The sequence below is a fragment of the Andrena cerasifolii genome, chromosome 2, assembly GCF_050908995.1.
Source record: "Andrena cerasifolii isolate SP2316 chromosome 2, iyAndCera1_principal, whole genome shotgun sequence".
NCBI classification, from domain to species: Eukaryota; Metazoa; Arthropoda; class Insecta; order Hymenoptera; family Andrenidae; genus Andrena; species Andrena cerasifolii.
Window position 1 is genome coordinate 9,310,248 of NC_135119.1, and position 20,653 is coordinate 9,330,900.

A 20,653-nucleotide genomic window follows, 5' to 3' on the forward strand; every position below is an offset into this window, starting at 1 on the left:
AATGATACATTTATCTTGAAGATACCAAAACAATATGTAGATATGTAAAATAAGAAATAACACGTTTGTATTCATGGAATTTCTTTAATTAAGTAAAGTCACATGTTTTCAACTCATTTGTCTTCAGGCTTGTTAAATACAAGCGTATAACCGCATTTGCCACAGTAATGGCGATCTTCCATTGCAGCCATAAAAACTCCTGCTCCGCATTGTTCCATTGGACACTCCCGTCTCAGCCGATGTATTTTTCCATTTTCATCCACCTATTTAATAGAACATTTTTTAAAGAATGCACATTCATTACCAAAAAAAAAAAAAGGACAAAAGTAATTCTACAATTGAGTGTAAGCGCAATGGTGGCGTAAACCCAAAACTTTTTTAACCGCAATCAAGAAATAAAGATAAAATATTTATCACTTTTTGAGCGAGCAGCATCGAAAAAACCGGGTCACTACAGAAAACCCCCCCGGACGTCCTAAAAAAAAGAGGACAAATCCGGGAAACCCGGACGGATGGCAGCCCTATATACAACTGTAAATGTCCGAATATTAGAGAATTGGTATTGCGCGACGTAAATCAACATAATGCTCAGTGCAAAAACACATTTCTGAGCTGCCACATTGTGTGGATGTTTTTGGAATGTTGCTCAGGCCACTATAGAATTAAAATTTTTACTGTATAAAAGGTGGTTTAGGCTGAAATGTTAATTCACCCAAAATTGGGGGATAGGCTACTTGCGCGGATAGCCTCAATTATGTTCAAAGAATCACTTCCTTACTACATAGATTCTGATTACCATTACTGCTTACGTTTAAATACTAATTATATAAAATTAAAATTATAAACCTGTTCAAGGTACCTTGTAAAATTTGAGTACTGCAAGTTTAACCTTCTTCTTTTTGTGTTTAATTTTTTTAGGAGTGGAGTAATTCTTCTTCTTGCGTTTCTTAGCTCCACCTCTTAAACGTAGGACCAAATGCAACGTAGATTCTTTTTGAATATTATAGTCTGACAGTGTTCTGCCATCTTCCAATTGCTTGCCAGCAAAGATTAATCTTTGCTGATTTGGTGGAATGCCTGAAATACACGTTTCCTTAAAATCTGTTCACTGTTGACCCTCGGAAGACGAATGTTGAATGTGGTCGCGTAAGACGAATGCAGGGTCAGTTTGACCCATAGCAACATTTCTATGGTAAGTCTTTCTTAAAACACTGTACTTTAATATAAAAATAAGAAAGTTAAATGAAATATTCTGGAACTGTAGTTTTCAATTTTGAGTATTTTTGACCCGGTAGCGGCAACGTGTGTTGCATATTGGGGTGCGAGTCCCGCCGAGTTAAAGGTTTATATAATTCATTTAACTCGGTTTGGGTAAATTTAAACTAAAACTACTTTTCTGAAACATTAATGATAGAATTTGTATTTATTGAAAATTAGATTAAAATATATGACGTAAAACACTACCTGACTCCCCCCCTTGTAAGAAAATGTAAAAAATTCCCCCCCCACACAAAGCTTTACGTAATTTAAGGACGACCTCTTATACTATATTTTGCCATTGCCGTCACAAATATAACATCGTAATCAACTTTGTCCGAGTTGGATCAAAATGACCCTGCATTCGTTGTACGACGGTTAAATAGATTTCACATTGCTACCTTCTTTATCTTGAATTTTAGCTTTGACATTTTCGATAGTATCCGATGCCTCAACTTCTAGAGTGATGGTCTTCCCCGTAAGGGTCTTCACAAAAATCTGCATGGTGAAATCAGTAGCATGTATCACTGCAAAGAAAAAAGAGAATTATCTAGTTTTGCACTATCTCAATTTCTAAGATAAAAAGATCTATTAGGGGCGAATTCCACTTACGCCCAAATCGCCCGTGAATTTCATTAGGGTAGGTTTCTTTATACGCGACTGGACACATCGTCAAGAATTTCAAAGTCGATTTTCTCGAAAATGAAGCGCGATATGAGAAAAAGTTACTCTTTCTTTTCGGCTTATAACAAGTAAATAAGTCGAGACAGAGGAATACAATTTTTCGATATTGCGCTTCATTTTCGAGAAAATCGACTTTGAAATTCTTGACGATGCGTCCAGTCGCGTATAAGGAAACCTACCCTAATGAAATTCACGGGCGATTTAGGCGTAAGTGGAATTCGCCATAATTTACATGAATTCATGGTTTTTTAAATATTATACTTAAAAAATATCGTGTAGAAATAATTAAACGAGATATTTGTGTTCATATACTGTCTTTATTGTAAATTCTTCGTGACAATGGCTCAGGTAATAATACAATGGTACAACATTGATAATTTATACAAGTAACACAGCATTGATACATCCATCGTTTTCAGGATTATTCGTAACCTGAGCATATTTTCCCCAAACTACTTTTCCAGATTGCGTTACTAGACCCAATTCTGAAATGTTTACTTCGATGATTGTTCCCTTTGTAATGACACCTAAGCTTGTATACATCGATGAGCTCGGATTCTTTTTCACCCCAATAATAGGTACGCAGAACGTGGCTTTTAATTCGGGATGAGTCACATGCGCCTTTTTAAAACGCAATGCCATTGGTCTGACAAATCTTTCAAATTTCGGTGGCTTCCTTGTAAAGTTCTCACCGACGAATGTTACTTTGGTGACCATTCTCTTCCAAGACTTACGTCTAGTTTTTCCGGTTCTCATTATTTTGAAAACTTCGGATTCCGATTGCGTTTTTACTTTAGGTATCGGCACGTCCCATTTACCAGCTTTCTCTTTACGTTTCTGTTTTATCATGTTCGACAATACCTTCGCGTCTTTCTTAACATCGCGGTCTAATAGATATACAGGCAACGCTCCATTCGATACATTGTCCGACGTCTCTTTCACCTTCTTTTCCATGTGAGACTTAATCTTCTTTTTCATTTGGATCTTCTCATTGCGTCGCTCCTTATTAAATATCTTCGCCTTTATACCGCGTAACGTACGAGCGCGTTCCGCTCTTTTATGCGGCTCACGGGCCTCTCTTTTTCTTTTTCTTTCCTCGTAGTCTAACCGTCGCCCGTACAGTTTACGGTGCCTTTCGATATACTCGTTTTGTGGCATGGTGGAAGTTCTCCTTTGCGAATAACTTTTGCTTCTAAATTAAATTATTTGTTAACTCTACAATTTCTGAAAATGAGAAAAAATTTCCATTTTAAAAGATTATCAGTATATGTTTAATTTGTTGCAAACTTACCGTGCACATATAATTCTACATAATAATCTTAAACCTAATTAGTTGCAAATATATACTATTATACTAACTTCAATTTTCAGAAAAGATAAGTTTTCGTTCTAAAACTGTTAATGATGATATACATATATATAAGAATCAGAAAGGAACGAAGAATAAGAAATCGAATTGTAACCTAAACAATATGTGTAATAAATTTAGAAATATAAAATATACTTACCTACGCTGTATCTTCTTGCTTGTATTTTTTTTTAATTTAAACGATACACTTCTTTGCGATACTAGTTGCTTTGTATCCAATAATAATGTAGTTATCAACTTCGGCATTCACATACTTCGCAAACTAGGCGCAAATGAAAACTTATTTATCCTTACTTCCCAGGATCGAAATCTAGGCAAATGTTGATGCAAGTCTGACGATTGCTAATAAAATTTTACATTCGTGCAAAATATGATGGAAAATTAATATTCACGAAATTTATGAGTAAATAATTTGTCAAGAATGTACAAACAGATTTCTTAAGTAATAATATGAAATCAGATTGCTTGCAACGTGCCATGTGTTCATCCTCACTTTACTTTAGAAGACACATTGAAATAGAATGATTGTTCATATTATGAATATCATAAACGCGTCTGTACGAATTGTAAAATGTAAGCGAATAAGAAATATACCGAAATAATCGTTGTTTTATAACAATTTCGAAAAATCTCTAAATTAACCTACCTTCAAGTGCGCCCCTCGCATACGAAAAGAAATTACAAGTTCGGTTACGCATAAAAATAATGGAAGCTTGTGACATAGTCAGCGTCATCTACTGGCAAAGGAAAATAAACTATTTACCCTAGATAGTCAAACAAATACCATGAATCGAAAATAGAAGCAATAGTTTATAGTCATTTATATGTTATAAAATACTTAAATTTTAGTTTATTAAAGTTCCACTTTTTGTATTATCGAATGCATACTTAACGTTATATAAACGAATATATATATCTTAAAGAATTTTTTAGAGTCTGAAGTATTGTTACAAATACAAAGTATTATACCGTGTAATATGAAAAAAGTGTTATAAAAAAGTGTGTAATTAAATCGTTATAAAATAATGATAGGTAAATAGGGAAACACAAGTACATAATGGCTGCGTTCAGCCGACAAAACCGGTGAGTGATCTCACTAGATTTTACTCTGAAGTTGCACGTTCATTGATCGACGCGAGTAGAATCTAGTGAGATACTCACCGGTTGCTCACCGGTTGTGTCGACTGAACACACTCATTAGGGTATGATTGGTTGTAAAATAGCGGAAAATTCAAATTGTTATCAAATATTGAAGGTCCTTTTAACGTAATACGTTCAATAATTTACTTTATACTGTTGCCGTGTATAACTTCGGGCGATTTTCACGTAAGTGGAATTTAGAGACACTATATAGAGTCTGGCCACGGCTAAATCCTACGAGAGAGAAAGAGATATACACCATTTCACTCTTAACCACTCTTATCAACTCTTACGTTTATGGCGGTATTTTACTTGTGTTTACTTCACGTAAATAGGTATATACATAGGTATATCAAGAAATAGAATAGTATGACAAAAAACGTTTCTTATTAAAACATTTCTTGGTAAAATTGACAGATTTAAAAATCAGCGGGAATAGACCAAAAATGGCGGACTAATCAAAAGTGGCCTTCTCGTGGCCAGACTCTTGTAGTGTTTCTAGTGGAAATCGCCCTTCATAGCCCTCCACTCCTATTTGCCGAGACACCCGAGGCACGCTACGGATAGTGATCCTCTAGGATCACTATCTACGGAAAACGGCATTCTCATCTATGACACGTGGTTCTGTGGCGCGGACCACAGCACCACGATCACGTGGCGTTCTCTGTTGTCACTCTTGTGACTCTTATCTTGTCACTCTTGTGATTCTTGTCTTGTCACTCTTGTGACTCATGTCTTGTCAGCCTCAGTCACTCAGTCATTTCACTCGGGGGAGGTAGGAGTGGGGTTGATAAGATCTACAAGTATTTTGCGCGGCAGGCATGTCACATATATATGTATATATATATATACTTACGAGTGCTTACATACATACAAGATCGTCGATGGTGTGATCTGACCTTTTACTAGAAAATATACGCAAATAAAAACCAGGCATAATAACGAATAATGGATCATAAGACATTTATTCTACTAATCAATCGCGTTAAAAGATTTACTTAGGCTGTCATAATCATTGATAAAATTTAAAGGAAAATCAAGAACTACGTATATACATATACTTTCAATAATAAACATTCATAATTATGAGTGACAAAAGATCGGAAGATGCTAAGAAGAAGCGCTATTCGACTACAAAGAAATCAATGAAATTTCATAGTAAAAAGATTTATTTTTTAATATATCCTTTTTCAGTTCGCTTTATCCAAGTATAAAAATTCACCTCTTCCATTTCGTGATATGCTTGATATAACGATACTTTATACATGATTCAAATTGATACTTCAACTAATTACATTTTTATCGATTAATATTCGAATTTGGTATACACAATTTACGAAAATGTTTCTTACATAAATTCTACTTTTCATACAAGCAATTAATATTTTACAGAGCGCAAAAATAAAGGTGGTCAAAATGTTGAAAACATATATCAGAAGTTAGGTCCCATCGAAGCAAGTAATTTATTGGAAGCGTATGACACTCATGTGGATTTGAGTAACCATTATTACGGGTGGAAACTATTTTTTGACGGTGAAGGTAGAAATATTGTATTTCCAATCAATTTAAAAAAAATTATAATTTAGCGGCGATATAAAAGAGTTACTAAGCAAATAATTATCGCAATTGTAAACATTTTATTTATTTCATTCTTTAGAGTATGAAAAGGATTCTGATACTGTTAAAAAAGTTCGAGCAGTGACAAACTTTATTAATAGGCACCAGCGGTTGTCATCTTCGCTTACAGTAGAAAATTTAGAAAGTGGAATAGTTTTTACAATCGACATGAATGAAATATACAGTGATAACATTTTTTTGGATGAATGGTTTAATTTCAAAAAGAGTATCTTTGACAATCCCTCACACACGTTAAATTGTTTCAAGCTTTCCATACATCAGGTATATTTCATTAACAGCAGCTTTAATATGATATGCTATATGGATGTTTATAGTAAACATTTAATTGCTCTAGAAAATATTAGGTGCTGTGCCAAAAGAGGACTTGTCGAATACTATGGTTATTATAAGTACATTGTCTACTGTTAGATTAAAGATATTAAATTACGAATCAATTATATGCCTGCCAGATCTAAAAGCAAGTTTTTGTGGTAAGTATGTACCCTTTTGAATGAGTGAAAAACTGTTGTACTCAAACATCTCTTATTATTCTATCAGGGAAATTGGTGTCTATTAGAGGGTGTGTAATAAGAGTAGGTCGTGTGAACCATCTCGCAGAATGGATTGTATTCAGTTGCCGTAAATGTTCTTTACAAATGATAATAAAACAACCAGGAGGAATTTATACCGTCCCAAAGAAATGTAGTATATGTGGTGTGTCTAAGTTTCGTGCAATGCTAGATGCACCACAAGTAAAATCTGTTTTCTGCCAAACTATTAAGATACAAGAACTTTTGGACAACGAGCAGGTTTTTATTTTCATCATAAGTAAAATACAACTGATAGAAGTTCCATGGATTAATTGATGTTTACTTATGTATATTTTAGCATTAATATCATCTATTTTTTATATTGTAGAACAGCAAAGGTTGTATGCCTAGAATACTTGAGGTTGAATTATTGGATTATTTAGTTAATTCTTGTATGCCTGGAGATGATATTACTGTGACAGGAATTATAAAAGTAAGTCATACGGCGAAAATTACAAATTCACTACTTCATTTGATATTATTCACAGGCTAACTTTACTACTCGGCTTCGCCTGAAATTTGGATTGATTTTATAAAAAAAATTGTTTTTTTTTGTGAAAATACAGTATTGTCCCGTTACGGGCTCGGTTTGGTGTACACGATATGGACTTTTCGCTATCCCCGGGAGCGAGATGGAAGGAGAGCGAGCGAGAGGCACTGAAAGCGAGCGAGGACGGTACGAGACAGACGACGCGTTGATGTTTTATCTCGCTCCGCCTTTCGGACGCCTGACACTCCGTCTTTTGCGTGCGTAACGGGAGTGCGCGATGGTCGTGAGCACTCATCGTAAACACGAAACGGCTTCCGCGAAAGCTTGACACAGGCCCGGTTCAAGTCTTTTTTGCGCCCTAGGCGAACTAGTCAAATTGCACCCTTCATTATAATACATTTAATTGAGCTTCTTAATGACCTTACTTTTAATTTGTACTCGTGTTTAAAACAGTTGTAGTATTTCATTTAAAAATTTATTTTCAACAATGCCACCAATGAAAATACCATTTTGCGCCTCTTGTCAACCTTACGCCCTAACAGTTGCCTAATTTTTCAGAGTAAAGTCAGACAAAATATTAACGCGTCGTCTGTCTGGTACCGTCCTCGCTCGCTTTCAGTGCCTCTCACTCGCTCTCCTTCCATCTCGCGTTCGCCGGACAAGAGTGAGACAGAAGCGGTGGGGATAGCGAAAAGTCCGCATCGTCTACGTACTGTACGCCAAACCGAGCCCTCAGCGAGGAAGTACTGTACAGGGTATCCCATTTGAAGTGAACCACACTATTATCTCCTAAAGTATTCGTTACTGAAAAAAATGTTTCAAGTAAAACTTAAGGTAATTATGCAGAATAGGTGTTCCTCACCGATTTCAATGATTTTTGGATATGTTGTAAAACTCAACATTCTGAACAACTTTTTCTTATACATGTTACCGCCGCACGACCTTCGTTTTCGAGATATTTGCGAAAAACTTCTGTTGATTTATTCCGACGCAACGCATTTCACTTTCCAACTTGTCCCGGGTATTAGTATTTGTTGGGGATAGATTAGCGCGGGTTGCGCGCGCCCGCCCGCAGGCGCGTAAAGCATGGTAGCGAACCGATATGAGTTTGGTGATTTGAACCAGAAACTTGCGGATGCCCGTCAACACTCCGATTCTGTTCGACGGTGCTGACGCCACCGAATATTAGCATGATACTGGTTCTAAAACATAATTTTTTTGCTAGGAAGAGGATGCCTTCGAGAGCACCGGTTGGGTGTGTGGGAACTCCTGTCAACACCCCGACCCACATCGGTTGATGTGTCACGGTCCTCACCTAACGCAACAAATTCTTTGATCCTTTGGCTATCGAGTGCTGTAATTGGGTTTTGGATGTAGACTATAGATTCGGAGCTGCAATACGAAACTGTATCCCCCGATTTTGTTATTATCGGGTTTTCTGAAAACGGCAGCCTTAAGAAACTCAAACTCGGAACCATACATCCACATTTCGTGTTCATATTTTGGTTTCACCGACTATACATGTAGTCTTGTTTGCCCATGGGGGAGGATCGGTTCATTGATAATGAGCGTTGGTCTCGAGCAACTCCATGGGAAAAATAAGTGGAGGAACTGGCTGACCGGGCGCGCAAGTCGTGTGGCTCGCAGAGTAGGGAAGTTCGACAACCCTGATTTAAAAAAAAACAAAGGTCGCCTTGAAATTTTCAAAGCACGTCCACCTAGATAAGATTTGTGATCATCACAAGATGCTCCCCTCGAAACAAAGTAAGTTTTACTGGAAACATTTTTTTCAATACCGAATATTTATTTTTAAAAACTGATCGTTATTAAGTTTATACTAAAAAAGTGAATATTTCTAAATGTCGGATTTAAATTTGTAATTAAACTGTCATTACAAATTGAGTTAAAAAAAGCATTCCGACACTTCCGGGAGTCCCCGCTCTCTCGAGAATCCTGGACCTTCTTGGGAATCCCGGACATTCTCGGGAATCCCGAAATTTTCGGTAACCCGACCAGATCCGTCCTGACCTCAGGTTCCCAATGTTTTCGAGTTCTCGTACACCTCTAGTGCTGGATCACCCTTTCTGCATAATTACTTTCTCTACGATGAATTAAAGTTTTCCATATTTATATTCAGCATAATAGACAACTTTCCTGCATCTCACTATTTTGCTCGGTCAGATGCATTATATGCCCTTAATAAACATTTCACAAGTACAATTTGTATTACTATCTATATTATGGCATTTATACATGTAGTACGTTTATTATTATTTTGATAACTTGAATTTATATACATATATTATTTTCTATTTAATTTGTGACTATTAAACTGATTTCATTAATAAGTGTACATTTAAAGAAAATAAAAGGTTGCAATTTAAGGTTTAATTGTTGAAAAGTTTCATACATGGTATGTAATGCAGGGGACCAGGAATACTAAATCACGCAAGAAAATCGCATTTTCCTTGTACATGGAAGCTATTACTATAATTAATAACAAACAGAGGTTTCGAAGTAAAAATGTAGATAATGATATGACAGTAAGAGATTATTTAGCAATAAAGGTATTAAAAATATTGACATATCTCTTTATGATAATTGTGAAAAAGTTTATTACCATTATTAAATGAATATATGTATATATGCTTTTCTTTGGCTATGCAATAGGAAATTTATAATACACCGAATATTTTTTCACTTTTGGTTCATTCACTTTGTCCAAGTATATATGGTCATGAAATGATCAAAGCTGGACTGCTATTAAGTTTATTTGGTGGGAATGCTGGACATTCAAAGTTAAGAGATAACATACATACATTAATGGTTGGTGACCCCGGTCTTGGAAAATCACAAATGTTGAAGGCCTGTGGAAAAATAGCTGCAAAAGGTATAACATTAACACTAAAGTTTCATTGTCATCCTTCTACATTTAATTTGAAATATTCTATAACAATAATTCTTAAAGGCGTCTATGTCTGCGGAAATACAAGTACATCCTCTGGATTGACAATAACACTTACAAAAGACAAAAAAAGTAACAACTATGGTTTGGAACCAGGTGCATTAGTTTTGGCTGATAGGGGCTGTTGTTGTATCGATGAATTTGATAAAATGTCTAAGCAATATGCGGTAATATAAATTTTAATATCAAATGTTTGAAAGTTAATATCTAGAAGAATAAATTGCGTAGTTCCTGAAATTCTTCATCTTCTATTTGTCTGTATTATAAAAGTAAATATTTAATTACAGGCTTTATTAGAATCTATGGAACAGCAAACTGTAAGCATTGCTAAATCAGGGATAGTTTGCTCCTTTCCTACTAGGACTACGATTCTTGCCGCTGCAAATCCAATTAATGGTCGATTTAATAAAAGTAAAACAGTTTTGCAAAATTTGAAGATGAGCCTACCTCTCTTGTCACGGTTTGATTTAGTATTTTTATTGTTAGACGAACCAAATGAGGTGCATGTTTATCATTATATTATTTTAGCGATCGTGTGAATACGCATTCTTGACAGAATTTATTAACAGTGCAATAATATTACACATTTTCTTTTGTAATAGCACATAGATGATTTATTAAGTAAGCACGTTATGTCATTTCATAAGGGTTTAAATACAATGAATAAAACACAACCAAATACATCTCAGCATAGGAATATATCAAGTAATGTTACATCCACATTGAGGTGATTTAAAAACATTAGTTTTATTAAAATAATAATTATCGTTAATATGGTATTTATTTAGTTTGTGCTAAAATATAAATAATTTTCTAGGAAGAGACTTATGTCTTCTGTAACTGAAAATATTAATATCCTCCCACCGTTAGCTCTTCGCAAATACATTTCATATGCACGACAATATGTTAAGCCGAAATTGACTAAGGAGGCAGGCGCAATGCTACAAAATTATTATTTAGAACTTCGAAGTAGAAGAGATAAATGTGGTGGATTATCTGTTTATAATAGGAAATTGGAAGCTATGATAAGATTAACCGAGGTTCAGTCTTCTTTAATTCTCGCACAGATAATAGATTTAAATTTTGTTTCTTGAACGAGTAATATTAATATTAATATTAACACAGGCCAGAGCAAAACTAGAATTACGTGCGGAAGCAACTGAAGCGCATGCTGCAGATGTAATAGAAATCTTAAGATATACATTTGATAATGATATGATTGGTTGGCAGGCATTAAGCAAGAGGAGAAGCTATAAGAAACATGTACGCTAAGTAGTTCTATACGTTTTTATAATACCTATTAGAGATTTGTGAAATAATAATGCATATATTTTGTTGCGAAGGTTCAAGGATTTATACAGTTATTAAGAACGGAAACGTTTTCCAACAAGACGGAATTATTCACTACAGAAAGATTACGTGAAATTGCTTTGGATGGAAATGTTTTGACAAATGATTTTTCTCAACTAATATCAAAATTAAACGAACAAGGTATTTTATTGAAGAAAGGACGTAATACTTTTACATTTGTTTCTCCTTAACAGCGTTTTGTGCACAGATTGTAGAAAACAATTATCATACATTAATATTATTTGGAAAAAAATTATTCTATAAGAATAAACGAGTAAAAAATCTTATAGTACATAATATTTTATTGATATGGAATTTCGCATTATTGCGTAACATAATTAATTGAATTTCTTTTGTACCATTAAATAAATGTGAATCTCTATCGAACTTATTACTTATTCGGTTTTACACTTCAAAGCAATCTGCTCTACATGGTAAGCGCCAATGTACATACAAGCAACAATTTGGCCTTGGGAAATGAAAACAACCAGGCCTGCAGCAAGGTCGTTTGGGAATATATACTTTTGATCTTGGAACAGGTGTAGAAGGTATGGTGACCTTGCAGAATCTGTTTAACAAAATCACTTTGTAATTTTTACATATAATTCATTGTGATGGGATGTATGATTTATTAATTGTTAACTATTGTTTGGTACACTGTTACGATACATGCAGATTTTATATCACCTTCTTTCTCAATTATACTTTGTTACTCAATGTTCAAAGTTAAAACCCGCTTAAGTAGGGTAAACCAACCAATGAATGACCGAATTGTTGAATCTATGGACCTTTGGGATTAATACTTGAATATACTTATGCATAACGACAACGGAAACTGTTGAAATTGCATTTAAATTTATTTTACTTGAAATTTCAATAAAAATAATTACTTATTCTTATCGTAATTTAAAAGAAAAAAATTATAAAATGCGAAACGTGTAGAAGCCCAGTAAATGACCTCATACTCTTAATTAGAATTGTACTTATTAATGTTTGCTTAATACACGTAACTAAAAATATAGGATATTAAAAGTGCAACTACACTCCATTTATAAACGTATAATTATGTTTATATTTATAATTGACATTTCTTTGCCTAATGGTCATTCACTGGTATACGGTGAATTACTGGTTGGTTTACCCTATATTATTTCAAATTAAACAAATGTAATAATAGGGAAACATAATTACATCCAAGCAAGTAATTTGTTTCCAAGTTGTGCCGAGCGGATAATACGATACAGATTTATTTTAGTAAATAGATAATCTTTGTTAGAAGTTTATGGTCCACTTAAGGGGGCGTGTTGTGGCTCTGGCTAGACATCTTATTGAACATGCGGGTGGACAACAGGGAATACATTTCGGTGGACATGGTCCGCACGGCACTGGTGGAGTACATATTGTAATTTTACATGGTGGTGGGCAAGCTATGCATTTTGGTGGGCAACAAACGCAAGGTGGCGAACAGGGTGAATAAGGTACACACGATGGACAGGATGGTGAACGGTACTGGATTACACAGGGTGAACAAGGTGGTTGCGCACAAGGTGAATTTCCACAAGACATATTTCTCCTTCCAGTTAGACTACTGTCTCTTTATGTATTTACTTTATTTTATTTGATTTTATTATGTATATGAAAACTTTAAATTTTGACAACTGTTTCCATATAAAGTGGTGCCAAACAATTGATGTTTTAAATAAAATAACTATTCACTTGTTACATATCGCATGTATGTACATATGTTCAGACTATATTGATTATCTTGAAATATACCATTCTAGTTTCAAGATTAATACTAAATTAATCGAGTAAAAAGTATTCAAAGAAACAAAATGAAAGTATAAAAAAAGATAGAAATTCTATAATATTCGCAACACAGTCAAAATTTTTGTGTAGGATTATTTAAACTAAATTATTAGTAAAAATGCCATGCGATGGAAAAAATCCAAATTGTGACAAAAGACGAGAATTATTGGCGCAGCTAAAATGTTTAATTGGGTCTATGGAAAGAAAGTAAGAACGTATTTAAATGAAATCATTGAAGGCAAACTTGTAAACTATTTGTTATAGGAAACCATGTGAATGGGATGAGCCATTTTGTCCACCTCCTGTTGTTTGTCCTACTTCACCTTGCGATGATCTTCCATGTTGTGTGAGTATAACTGGTTTCTCATGATTCATAGATGATGCACGTAGGAATTCAGATTTCTCTTTTTTTTTTCTTCATAGACATTATATATGTATATCAGACTGATGTTGTAGAAAATATATAGTGTAGTGTAAAGTAATATAAATTTTAAAGTCAAGAAAAATTTAAGGAGAACGTCGGTTGCAAGTGTTACAGGTTTATGTATATAGTTTACTGTTTATTTTGGAAATACTTATTAAGTAAACTGTCGTGAACCCGGGGAGGAACAAATCCAAAAATGTGTGTAAAGTAAAAAACACATCTTTATTCAAAGCTTACTAAAAACTACTTTTTGATTTCTCGTTCATGTGCGAGGAAAAACGTGGAGTAGTAAAATGCTATTGGTGGTTGCTCTTGCGAGGGTGAGGGAGTAGAAATTGGGATTGGTTATTGAGAGGGTGGAAGTGGTGTTACTGGAGAAAGTTTAGTTTCTGGGTAGGAGGTAATTATGGGTGGAAAAGGGCCTTGAGGCATATGTGCCTGAAATGGACTAAGGGTCCAAGTGAGTTATATTTCATATTTCAGGGTCCAGTAAAACGATGTAAAAGTTTTGATTTTCGAGCAAGTATTATATACAGATGTGAGTGTATCAAAAGAAATGGTTTACAAGACAGATGCATGATGTGGGATTGTATGGGTAGACCAGAGTGCATGACGAAATTGTATCCTGTTTGTGGTCCCGGTCGCAATGCATTATTGAAGTTAACTGATTTAGGAGACACAGAAGTTGCCTTGAGGAAATATTACTGTGCTGATCAAGCAAGAGAAGCTGCTTTAGCTGCATATTGTAGATTAGTTTGTAGTAATCCTTGTCCAAGTAAACAGGTTTGCTGTTCAAGCGGATCTAATAACTCAAATTGTAATCCTTGTTGTGTTGAACCACCATGTTGTCCACCCTGCATTACCTACTGTACTCCACCACCCCCTTGCATTTCTTACAATGTTTGTGCGCCATGTCCACCACCATGTCCTCCACCATGTATGCCATGTTGCCCACCACCATGTCCTCCACCTTGTCCACCACCATGTCCTCCACCTTGTCCACCACCATGTCCTCCACCTTGTCCACCACCATGTATGCCATGTTGCCCACCACCATGTATGCCATGCTGCCCACCACCATGTCCTCCACCATGCCCACCACCATGCCCACCACCATGTCCTCCACCATGTATGCCATGCTGCCCACCACCATGTCCTCCACCATGCCCACCACCATGTATGCCATGCTGCCCACCACCATGCCCACCACCATGTCCACCACCATGTATGCCATGTTGTCCACCACCCTGTATGCCAGTGTGTGCACCACTTTGTCCTCCACCATGTATGCCATGTTGCTCACCACCTTGCCCACCATGTTGTGTACCACCATGTCCATCACTATGTGTACCGTGTTGTCCACCACCTTATGTATTCAATTGTTTATGACCAAGTTAATTTTGTATACCTATATATTGTTTTTGCCTCCTATCTTATGTTCTCTTGTACCCTTTCTCCGTGTAATCTTTGTTGTCCATTACTACATATCTCAACCCATTAACTCTGTGTATTTCATGACTTGAATTTACTCTTCTGGATAAAATAGACACATCACAATCTTTGCTTGGCAAATTACTATATAAAAATCTTAAATGCATTTTGTAATATTTACATGCGTTTTGCCCTTTTTTTGTTCACATAGGAATACATTAATGCAACTAATATATGTTATCAGAGTACCAATAAAATGTAAAAGACATGATAGAATGTGTCATTTTCTCAATATAAGTAGAACATATGTAATGGAAAATACGAGCAAATAATTAAGACTTATTAAGGGGACTAGGCAGTCAAACTGTTTGAAGATCAAGTATTTTTTTGCGAATTTATTATAAGGAGATAAATACAAATTGTGACTACTACTTTTGGGTGCTTTTTATTAATACTATAAGTAGTATAAAAAAAGTGCCTAACTGTAGATTAACTGAAAACATAAATTTTTAATAACATACATGTACTAGTTTTTTAGCCTGTCTTCGTCAGGCATTACTATCCTACATAAGACGCCTAAGGTAAACACAATTTTTGTTGGAAACTTCTCTAGAAACAATTTTCCCTGCGAAATACTAAATTTGGTGATTATTTACTTTAGGGATTCCTCACCGATTTTAATCAAATTGAGGTATGAGCCGTTTATTTTGAAAGTGGCGTAAGTCCATTTTCCAAAAAAATCGAGTTAACTATAAAACGAAAATATGCTGGTTAATGAAGTGATGAAAAAGTTTATTTTGAAAGTGGTGTAAGTCCCATTGTGAGAGTTTCAAATAGATATGGAAAATATGGTGCAATAAAATTTGTTGAGATCACAGCTTTATGTTTAATTATCAAGGTAGCAGTTTAATTATCAATGTGCAATAAAGTTGTTATAAACAATTTAATCTCAAATTTCACTTTCGATCCGCTGACGGATTCATACGGGTCTCCGGATATGCCCTTGTAATATTCAGCAATTTGTTAATAATTTGTTTATAACAAATTAATTGCATATTACAAAGTAAATGTATGCGGGACATAAAGCAGTCACAACTAAAACTACAGCAAACAGATAAAATGCACGAAAAATGTATTGGAATATGCGACTTGGATGAAAAAAGATCGATCGATTAAAAAGTCAACTGCTAAGTTTCTTTTCTTTAATTATTGCCACTTTCACATATGTTTTCTGTAAAAGGAACCAACAATAGCTTATCGGATTTTAATAATATAGATTTGGGTTTACGGTATCGATGTGATTTTCGTCTTTTCGAGGACTGGTTATCATACGTACTCCAACTCGACCTTTCGAAATTAACCGTTTATAAACAGAACAAATTTCGGATTTTAAATTCAATTATCAGCACCTCTCTGCTCTTCAATAGCGATTGCCGTGTCGTGAACTCAGCACAAAGGGACGATTGCCGCGACGGGCTCTTTCCAAATTTATACAGAGTTCGCAAAGTGGGCGTTCAAAAATGTACCAGTGGATGCTGCGGATAATGTTGAACCAAAAATGTGATATGATTACAGAGTCGCAACTCGATAGATTTTCAAAGCATATTGCTAAATACGTACTTACCTTCAAGGGGTCTGTGTTTGTACATCCGTAAACAGTCCCCAGCACAGAACAGTTGTTCTCAAAGGCGTAGCTTGCTCGTTCTTGAATGCTCTCTGCTCCTGCTCACCAGAAGATGCTCCTCCGACCCTCCAGGAACGAATGAGTTGATCGAGCTTGACCTAAAAGAATAAGTCTGGCGTCCATAGTCATTTATTCACTAGTCGAAATTTCAATTTTTATATTTTTCATTACCTTTTCATAAGAATCTTACCAATGAATTCCTGACTTTTTTCGAATGAAAATTACTCGAAATATGACATCATTCAGATTATTTTTACAGGCGATAACTCTTTGTCCTCGGATGTTGGGGCCCTGGTGTGATGGTTGTCTGGCCTATGTAAATAAAATATCTTGGGAGGAGGGGGGGATGATTCTTGAGCCCTCAATTGGGCAGAGAAATTTGGCTTTTAACAGAGGAATACTGCATACCTATTATAGAACTAACATCAGAACCGATATGTTCAGAAGTGTCCGTTCTTTGTAACAGTTTCGCAAAGAACTTTTACATAACAGTGTGAAACAGTTATTTCTAGAAGAATTTCAATTCTTGTTGAGTATATCACTGACACTCTAAGGAAGGGTATTTCATCTTCTTTTCAAAGATAGGCCCATGTTTATTTTCGCTTCATGCCTTATGGGCTTGGACTTCTTTTCGGTTTCTTAGAGCCCCTAGTGTGGTACATCACACGAGATCATCAAGTATCTATACAGTGTACATTTAATAGAAAAAGTAAGGAGAATATGTACCTTATGTAATATACCCTGATAATCATCTGTCTCCAGTCTGATATCAGATTGGTAGCAGGGTCGGCATGAGAGCGCAGAGTCTGACGTCAGAACCGTAGCAGACGGCAGAATCTGCTGCCGATCTGCTGCCGATCTGACATCAGGCACTCACATCAGGTTCTGCACCTCAGAATGCAGCCATCTGCGGACACAGACGACTACGGTTCTGATATCAGATTCTGCTGCCCAGATCTGGCTATCAGGGTATGTAATAGTATTATTGAGTATGTCTGTACTAAACACAGTGGTCTCCAATATTATTTGAATTTTATTCTGCTGGATATTGTTGTGGGTGTCGAAGTCGTAAATATCTTGCGGGTGGACAAACGGGCCATGGTTTACAGAGACAATCAGGTTGTCCTTGACATTGGGTCAACGGACAATCATCTTGAAGGCCATCTCTGTGCACACAATAGCATCTCGTATACAAAATCCCAGATCTCATTTCAGGAAATTTCAATTCAGGTGCACACTAAAATAAGAATTAAGGTTTAATCGGTGGTTTTTTGCATCTTCTTATACTTAGTGTATGGTAATAGAAATATAACGTATAAGTAACGTTCTGAGTCGAAATTTAAAGAATGGACAAAGTTATAAGAGTGTGAGGAAAATGGTACACAGTGGGCCAATTATGGAATATATAAATTGAATACCTACGTAGCTTGTTTTAAATGACACTTAAATTTATTAAGTTGATTTTTAAGTTTATTAGAATTACCATTGGACTTGGATCTGCACACTTATTGGTTGAACACTCCAGCTCTAATATTCTCATTGGTGGAAGTCTCGTTGTTGGATTTCGTTGATTCTGTTTTATCATATCCATGTTATGATAACTATTGTATAAAACAATTAATACATTTGCTGATACCGTAATAAAATGACCGAAACTATAAAAAAAACTTATAAAATAGATTGATCTGAGAAGAGGTGGTAATAACAAACTACATTTGGCATCTATCCGCAACAGTAGTATTATAACTCATTGCAACGCTCGACGAATAAAAGAATTAACTTTATTCGTCGAATAAATTATTGGCACCAAAGTATACAATTTCTATGAAATTTTCCATTTTTTCTGAAAATTTTTATTTGTTGCCGATTTACTTTTAACCGCTAAATAATGGGTATAATGATGATTACCTATGCTAAAAATATGTTTGCAAAACTAAGCATAATCGGGCATATGCGTATACCAACTTTTCCTATTATTCTGTTGAGTAGAACCGATCCTGAAATACTGTCCCACACATTTATAAACACCCTGTATATGTATGTATGTATATATATATACACATGATTTTCGAGAAATTGAAAAAATGGTTTGCAGCAAACACGTATAAAAGTCTTTATGTATAGCGTGAGATTAGTATTTATTCTAGGAAAATATATGTTCTAATAATACTTCTACAGCTATTTTTAATAACTATTTTACGTTGAACGTCATACAACTACCTAACCAATTAATATCAGATGAACTTCTTGAACTAACCATTCTAATGCTGTTACAGCTGCTTTTAATTCGCAAATTATATCTGCTGGGTTAGTGAGTTGTATTGTAGCCATTTTAATCTATTAATTTTTCTATTTATGGTAATGAAATACTTGTTAATTTTGAGGTGACATAATGTAAAAAATGTTAAGTTACAAAAACATTGTGAAAGTAACTGGTGTATTTTGTTTTATTTGTATAGTATTTTTCTTTTTAAGTTTTTATAAAATCTATTTAAAATATAAACAATCGTAACGCCTGCAATGTTTATTTTAGTAAAATGTTGCATGTTTACGGGGGGGTAATAATAATATAGTTTGTTTATTACAATTGTAATTGTTTTTAATAACATTATTATATATCAAAATATTACAATTATTAAAAACAGTGTTCTTTTACAAAGCACTTTACATTGTATATTATAAACAAATAGCTTATCTGACATAATTGTTAATATGTCGTATTTAGATAATAAAACTAAATTTATTACTCTTCCTTTGGAGAAAGATTTAAGACTTCTAATAGTGTACAGATTGTCCCAAAAATGGTGGAGTTCCCTGAAGGAGGTGACTCGCGGGGTGATTTGAAACAACTTTTTCCTTTGCGAAAATGTTCTGCGAGGCTTCATTAACGAGATATTAACAACAACAAAAAAACTGGACCAATCTGAGCGCGAGTCTGACGGCTGAACTCTCGCGGTAGCGTGGCTACGCGCTGCGCTTGTATTACGAACAAATAAATCGGCATGCAACGAAGGAAATTGCGTGAATAGCAAATAAAAAAGGCGTAACACTTCACCTGCCACTTGAAAATCTGTATCACTAAAGTAAGTTACTGCACTGCTCCTGGTTATCGATGGATGCGGATAGTGCACAGGTATACGAATACCCACTGCGCTTGGATTAGGTCGTATACCTATGTGACGTCACGTGTTCCGTACGCGTAGGGAATTACCTGGCAACTCTTATGTGAACGACCGAGAAGGCAGATGGCAACGACAAACCCTAAATTACGGTGCCTTCTCATTCGGTCTCAGTCTCTCTTATAGTAGAGCGTCATTATCCGAATTGCTTGGGACCGAGGTGGTTCGGAAATCCAAATTATTCGGATAATCGAACAGTTCGAAGAATGAAGCACGCATGAAGGATTTACACCTATAAAGTTACTTATTAAATACAAGAGTGCTACTGCTGTAATTTCAAATGTGGTAATGTATATTAAGCGAAAAATCAATGAATCAATCGTTACCGCTACACTGGTTCCAAGAAGTGGTGGGATTAGCGATGATGCAGCACTGCTTTGGATAATCGAGGTTCGGATAATTGAGACTCTACTGCACTCGTCACGGAAACTACAAATAAAGTAGCGGGGATAGCAGATTTTGAGGGAAATCCTCACATGGTGTGCACAAGTCGTATAGTATTATGTATAGCTATGGTTGTCAGAAGTGGAGACTAACAGGGACGAGTTATGACTCTTTTAAATAAAAGAAGCGAAATCTTTGTTTCAAAGATCGCGCATTAGAACGAGGGCACATGTTTATATGAACTTTTTTCATTGTATGCCCCCGTCCACCGCTGATGTGA

At 35.3% G+C, this 20,653-nt stretch overlaps 5 protein-coding genes across 17 annotated transcripts; 2 read left to right on the forward strand and 3 right to left on the reverse strand.

The window, feature by feature from the left end:
- Nucleotides 1–64: 64 nt before the first annotated feature.
- Nucleotides 65–4,073, reverse strand: Rps27a (ribosomal protein S27A). Its single transcript, XM_076807425.1, has 4 exons — nt 3,957–4,073; nt 1,659–1,784; nt 860–1,077; nt 65–263 (listed from the first exon to the last, which is right to left on the reverse strand). The coding sequence occupies exons 1-4, from the start codon at nt 4,042–4,044 to the stop codon at nt 114–116; spliced, it is 582 nt and encodes a 193-aa protein (XP_076663540.1). The 5' UTR covers nt 4,045–4,073; the 3' UTR covers nt 65–113.
- Nucleotides 2,239–4,070, reverse strand: Ip259 (NSA2 ribosome biogenesis factor-like IP259). Of its 4 annotated transcripts, none has more exons than XM_076807424.1 (3): nt 3,957–4,070; nt 3,450–3,620; nt 2,239–3,156 (listed from the first exon to the last, which is right to left on the reverse strand). In XM_076807424.1, the coding sequence occupies exon 3, from the start codon at nt 3,097–3,099 to the stop codon at nt 2,320–2,322; it is 780 nt and encodes a 259-aa protein (XP_076663539.1). In that variant the 5' UTR covers nt 3,100–3,156; nt 3,450–3,620; nt 3,957–4,070; the 3' UTR covers nt 2,239–2,319. The 4 variants fall into 4 exon arrangements, with proteins under 4 accessions (XP_076663539.1, XP_076663536.1, XP_076663537.1 ...); XM_076807421.1 differs by having other exon boundaries at nt 2,239–3,165; XM_076807422.1 differs by having other exon boundaries at nt 2,239–3,165; nt 3,446–3,620.
- A 1,207-nt stretch (nt 4,074–5,280) lies between the features above and the next one.
- Nucleotides 5,281–11,849, forward strand: LOC143366225 (DNA helicase MCM8-like). The gene is made up of 14 exons (XM_076807120.1): nt 5,281–5,608; nt 5,843–5,989; nt 6,108–6,349; nt 6,423–6,558; nt 6,626–6,876; nt 6,986–7,090; nt 9,574–9,714; nt 9,818–10,037; nt 10,116–10,279; nt 10,400–10,612; nt 10,715–10,839; nt 10,930–11,152; nt 11,238–11,375; nt 11,456–11,849. The coding sequence occupies exons 1-14, from the start codon at nt 5,536–5,538 to the stop codon at nt 11,651–11,653; spliced, it is 2,376 nt and encodes a 791-aa protein (XP_076663235.1). The 5' UTR covers nt 5,281–5,535; the 3' UTR covers nt 11,654–11,849.
- Nucleotides 11,850–11,988: 139 nt separating this feature from the next.
- Nucleotides 11,989–15,394, forward strand: LOC143366227 (uncharacterized). Of its 2 annotated transcripts, XM_076807124.1 has the most exons (3): nt 11,989–13,478; nt 13,536–13,617; nt 14,179–15,394. In XM_076807124.1, the coding sequence occupies exons 1-3, from the start codon at nt 13,390–13,392 to the stop codon at nt 15,082–15,084; spliced, it is 1,077 nt and encodes a 358-aa protein (XP_076663239.1). In that variant the 5' UTR covers nt 11,989–13,389; the 3' UTR covers nt 15,085–15,394. The 2 variants fall into 2 exon arrangements, with proteins under 2 accessions (XP_076663239.1, XP_076663238.1); XM_076807123.1 differs by having other exon boundaries at nt 11,989–13,009; nt 13,536–15,394.
- A 133-nt stretch (nt 15,395–15,527) lies between these two features.
- On the reverse strand, nt 15,528–20,626 carry LOC143366229 (uncharacterized). Of its 9 annotated transcripts, none has more exons than XR_013084697.1 (4): nt 19,068–20,626; nt 18,294–18,411; nt 17,537–18,047; nt 15,528–17,458 (listed from the first exon to the last, which is right to left on the reverse strand). XR_013084697.1 is itself a non-coding variant. In XM_076807128.1 (4 exons), the coding sequence occupies exons 1-3, from the start codon at nt 19,139–19,141 to the stop codon at nt 17,844–17,846; spliced, it is 396 nt and encodes a 131-aa protein (XP_076663243.1). In that variant the 5' UTR covers nt 19,142–20,626; the 3' UTR covers nt 15,528–17,492; nt 17,817–17,843. The 9 variants fall into 9 exon arrangements, 3 of the variants coding, with proteins under 3 accessions (XP_076663243.1, XP_076663242.1, XP_076663241.1); XR_013084694.1 differs by having other exon boundaries at nt 15,528–17,139; nt 17,219–18,047; XR_013084696.1 differs by having other exon boundaries at nt 15,528–16,922; nt 17,001–18,047.
- Nucleotides 20,627–20,653: the final 27 nt, after the last annotated feature.

What these genes read in the sequence shown, in the direction of transcription:
- Ip259 (XM_076807424.1), bottom strand. Translation starts at nt 3,099, where the DNA reads ATGCCACAAAACGAGTATATCGAAAGGCACCGTAAACTGTACGGGCGA.
- Rps27a (XM_076807425.1), bottom strand. Translation starts at nt 4,044, where the DNA reads ATGACGCTGACTATGTCACAAGCTTCCATTATTTTTATGCGTAACCGA. An exon ending in TAAAATTCAAGATAAAGAAG is followed by an intron (nt 1,078 to 1,658) that starts GTAGCAATGTGA and finishes CGTGTATTTCAG; the next exon opens with GCATTCCACCAAATCAGCAA. An exon ending in CAGTACTCAAATTTTACAAG is followed by an intron (nt 264 to 859) that starts GTACCTTGAACA and finishes TCTATTAAATAG; the next exon opens with GTGGATGAAAATGGAAAAAT.
- LOC143366227 (XM_076807124.1), top strand. Translation starts at nt 13,390, where the DNA reads ATGCCATGCGATGGAAAAAATCCAAATTGTGACAAAAGACGAGAATTA. An exon ending in ATTGGGTCTATGGAAAGAAA is followed by an intron (nt 13,479 to 13,535) that starts GTAAGAACGTAT and finishes TATTTGTTATAG; the next exon opens with GAAACCATGTGAATGGGATG. An exon ending in GCGATGATCTTCCATGTTGT is followed by an intron (nt 13,618 to 14,178) that starts GTGAGTATAACT and finishes TTCATATTTCAG; the next exon opens with GGTCCAGTAAAACGATGTAA.
- LOC143366229 (XM_076807128.1), bottom strand. Translation starts at nt 19,141, where the DNA reads ATGGCTACAATACAACTCACTAACCCAGCAGATATAATTTGCGAATTA. An exon ending in GCTGTAACAGCATTAGAATG is followed by an intron (nt 18,412 to 19,067) that starts GTTAGTTCAAGA and finishes TTTATACAATAG; the next exon opens with TTATCATAACATGGATATGA. An exon ending in GTGCAGATCCAAGTCCAATG is followed by an intron (nt 18,048 to 18,293) that starts GTAATTCTAATA and finishes TTCTTATTTTAG; the next exon opens with TGTGCACCTGAATTGAAATT.
- LOC143366225 (XM_076807120.1), top strand. Translation starts at nt 5,536, where the DNA reads ATGAGTGACAAAAGATCGGAAGATGCTAAGAAGAAGCGCTATTCGACT. An exon ending in GAAATCAATGAAATTTCATA is followed by an intron (nt 5,609 to 5,842) that starts GTAAAAAGATTT and finishes AATATTTTACAG; the next exon opens with AGCGCAAAAATAAAGGTGGT. An exon ending in AACTTTTGGACAACGAGCAG is followed by an intron (nt 6,877 to 6,985) that starts GTTTTTATTTTC and finishes TTTATATTGTAG; the next exon opens with AACAGCAAAGGTTGTATGCC.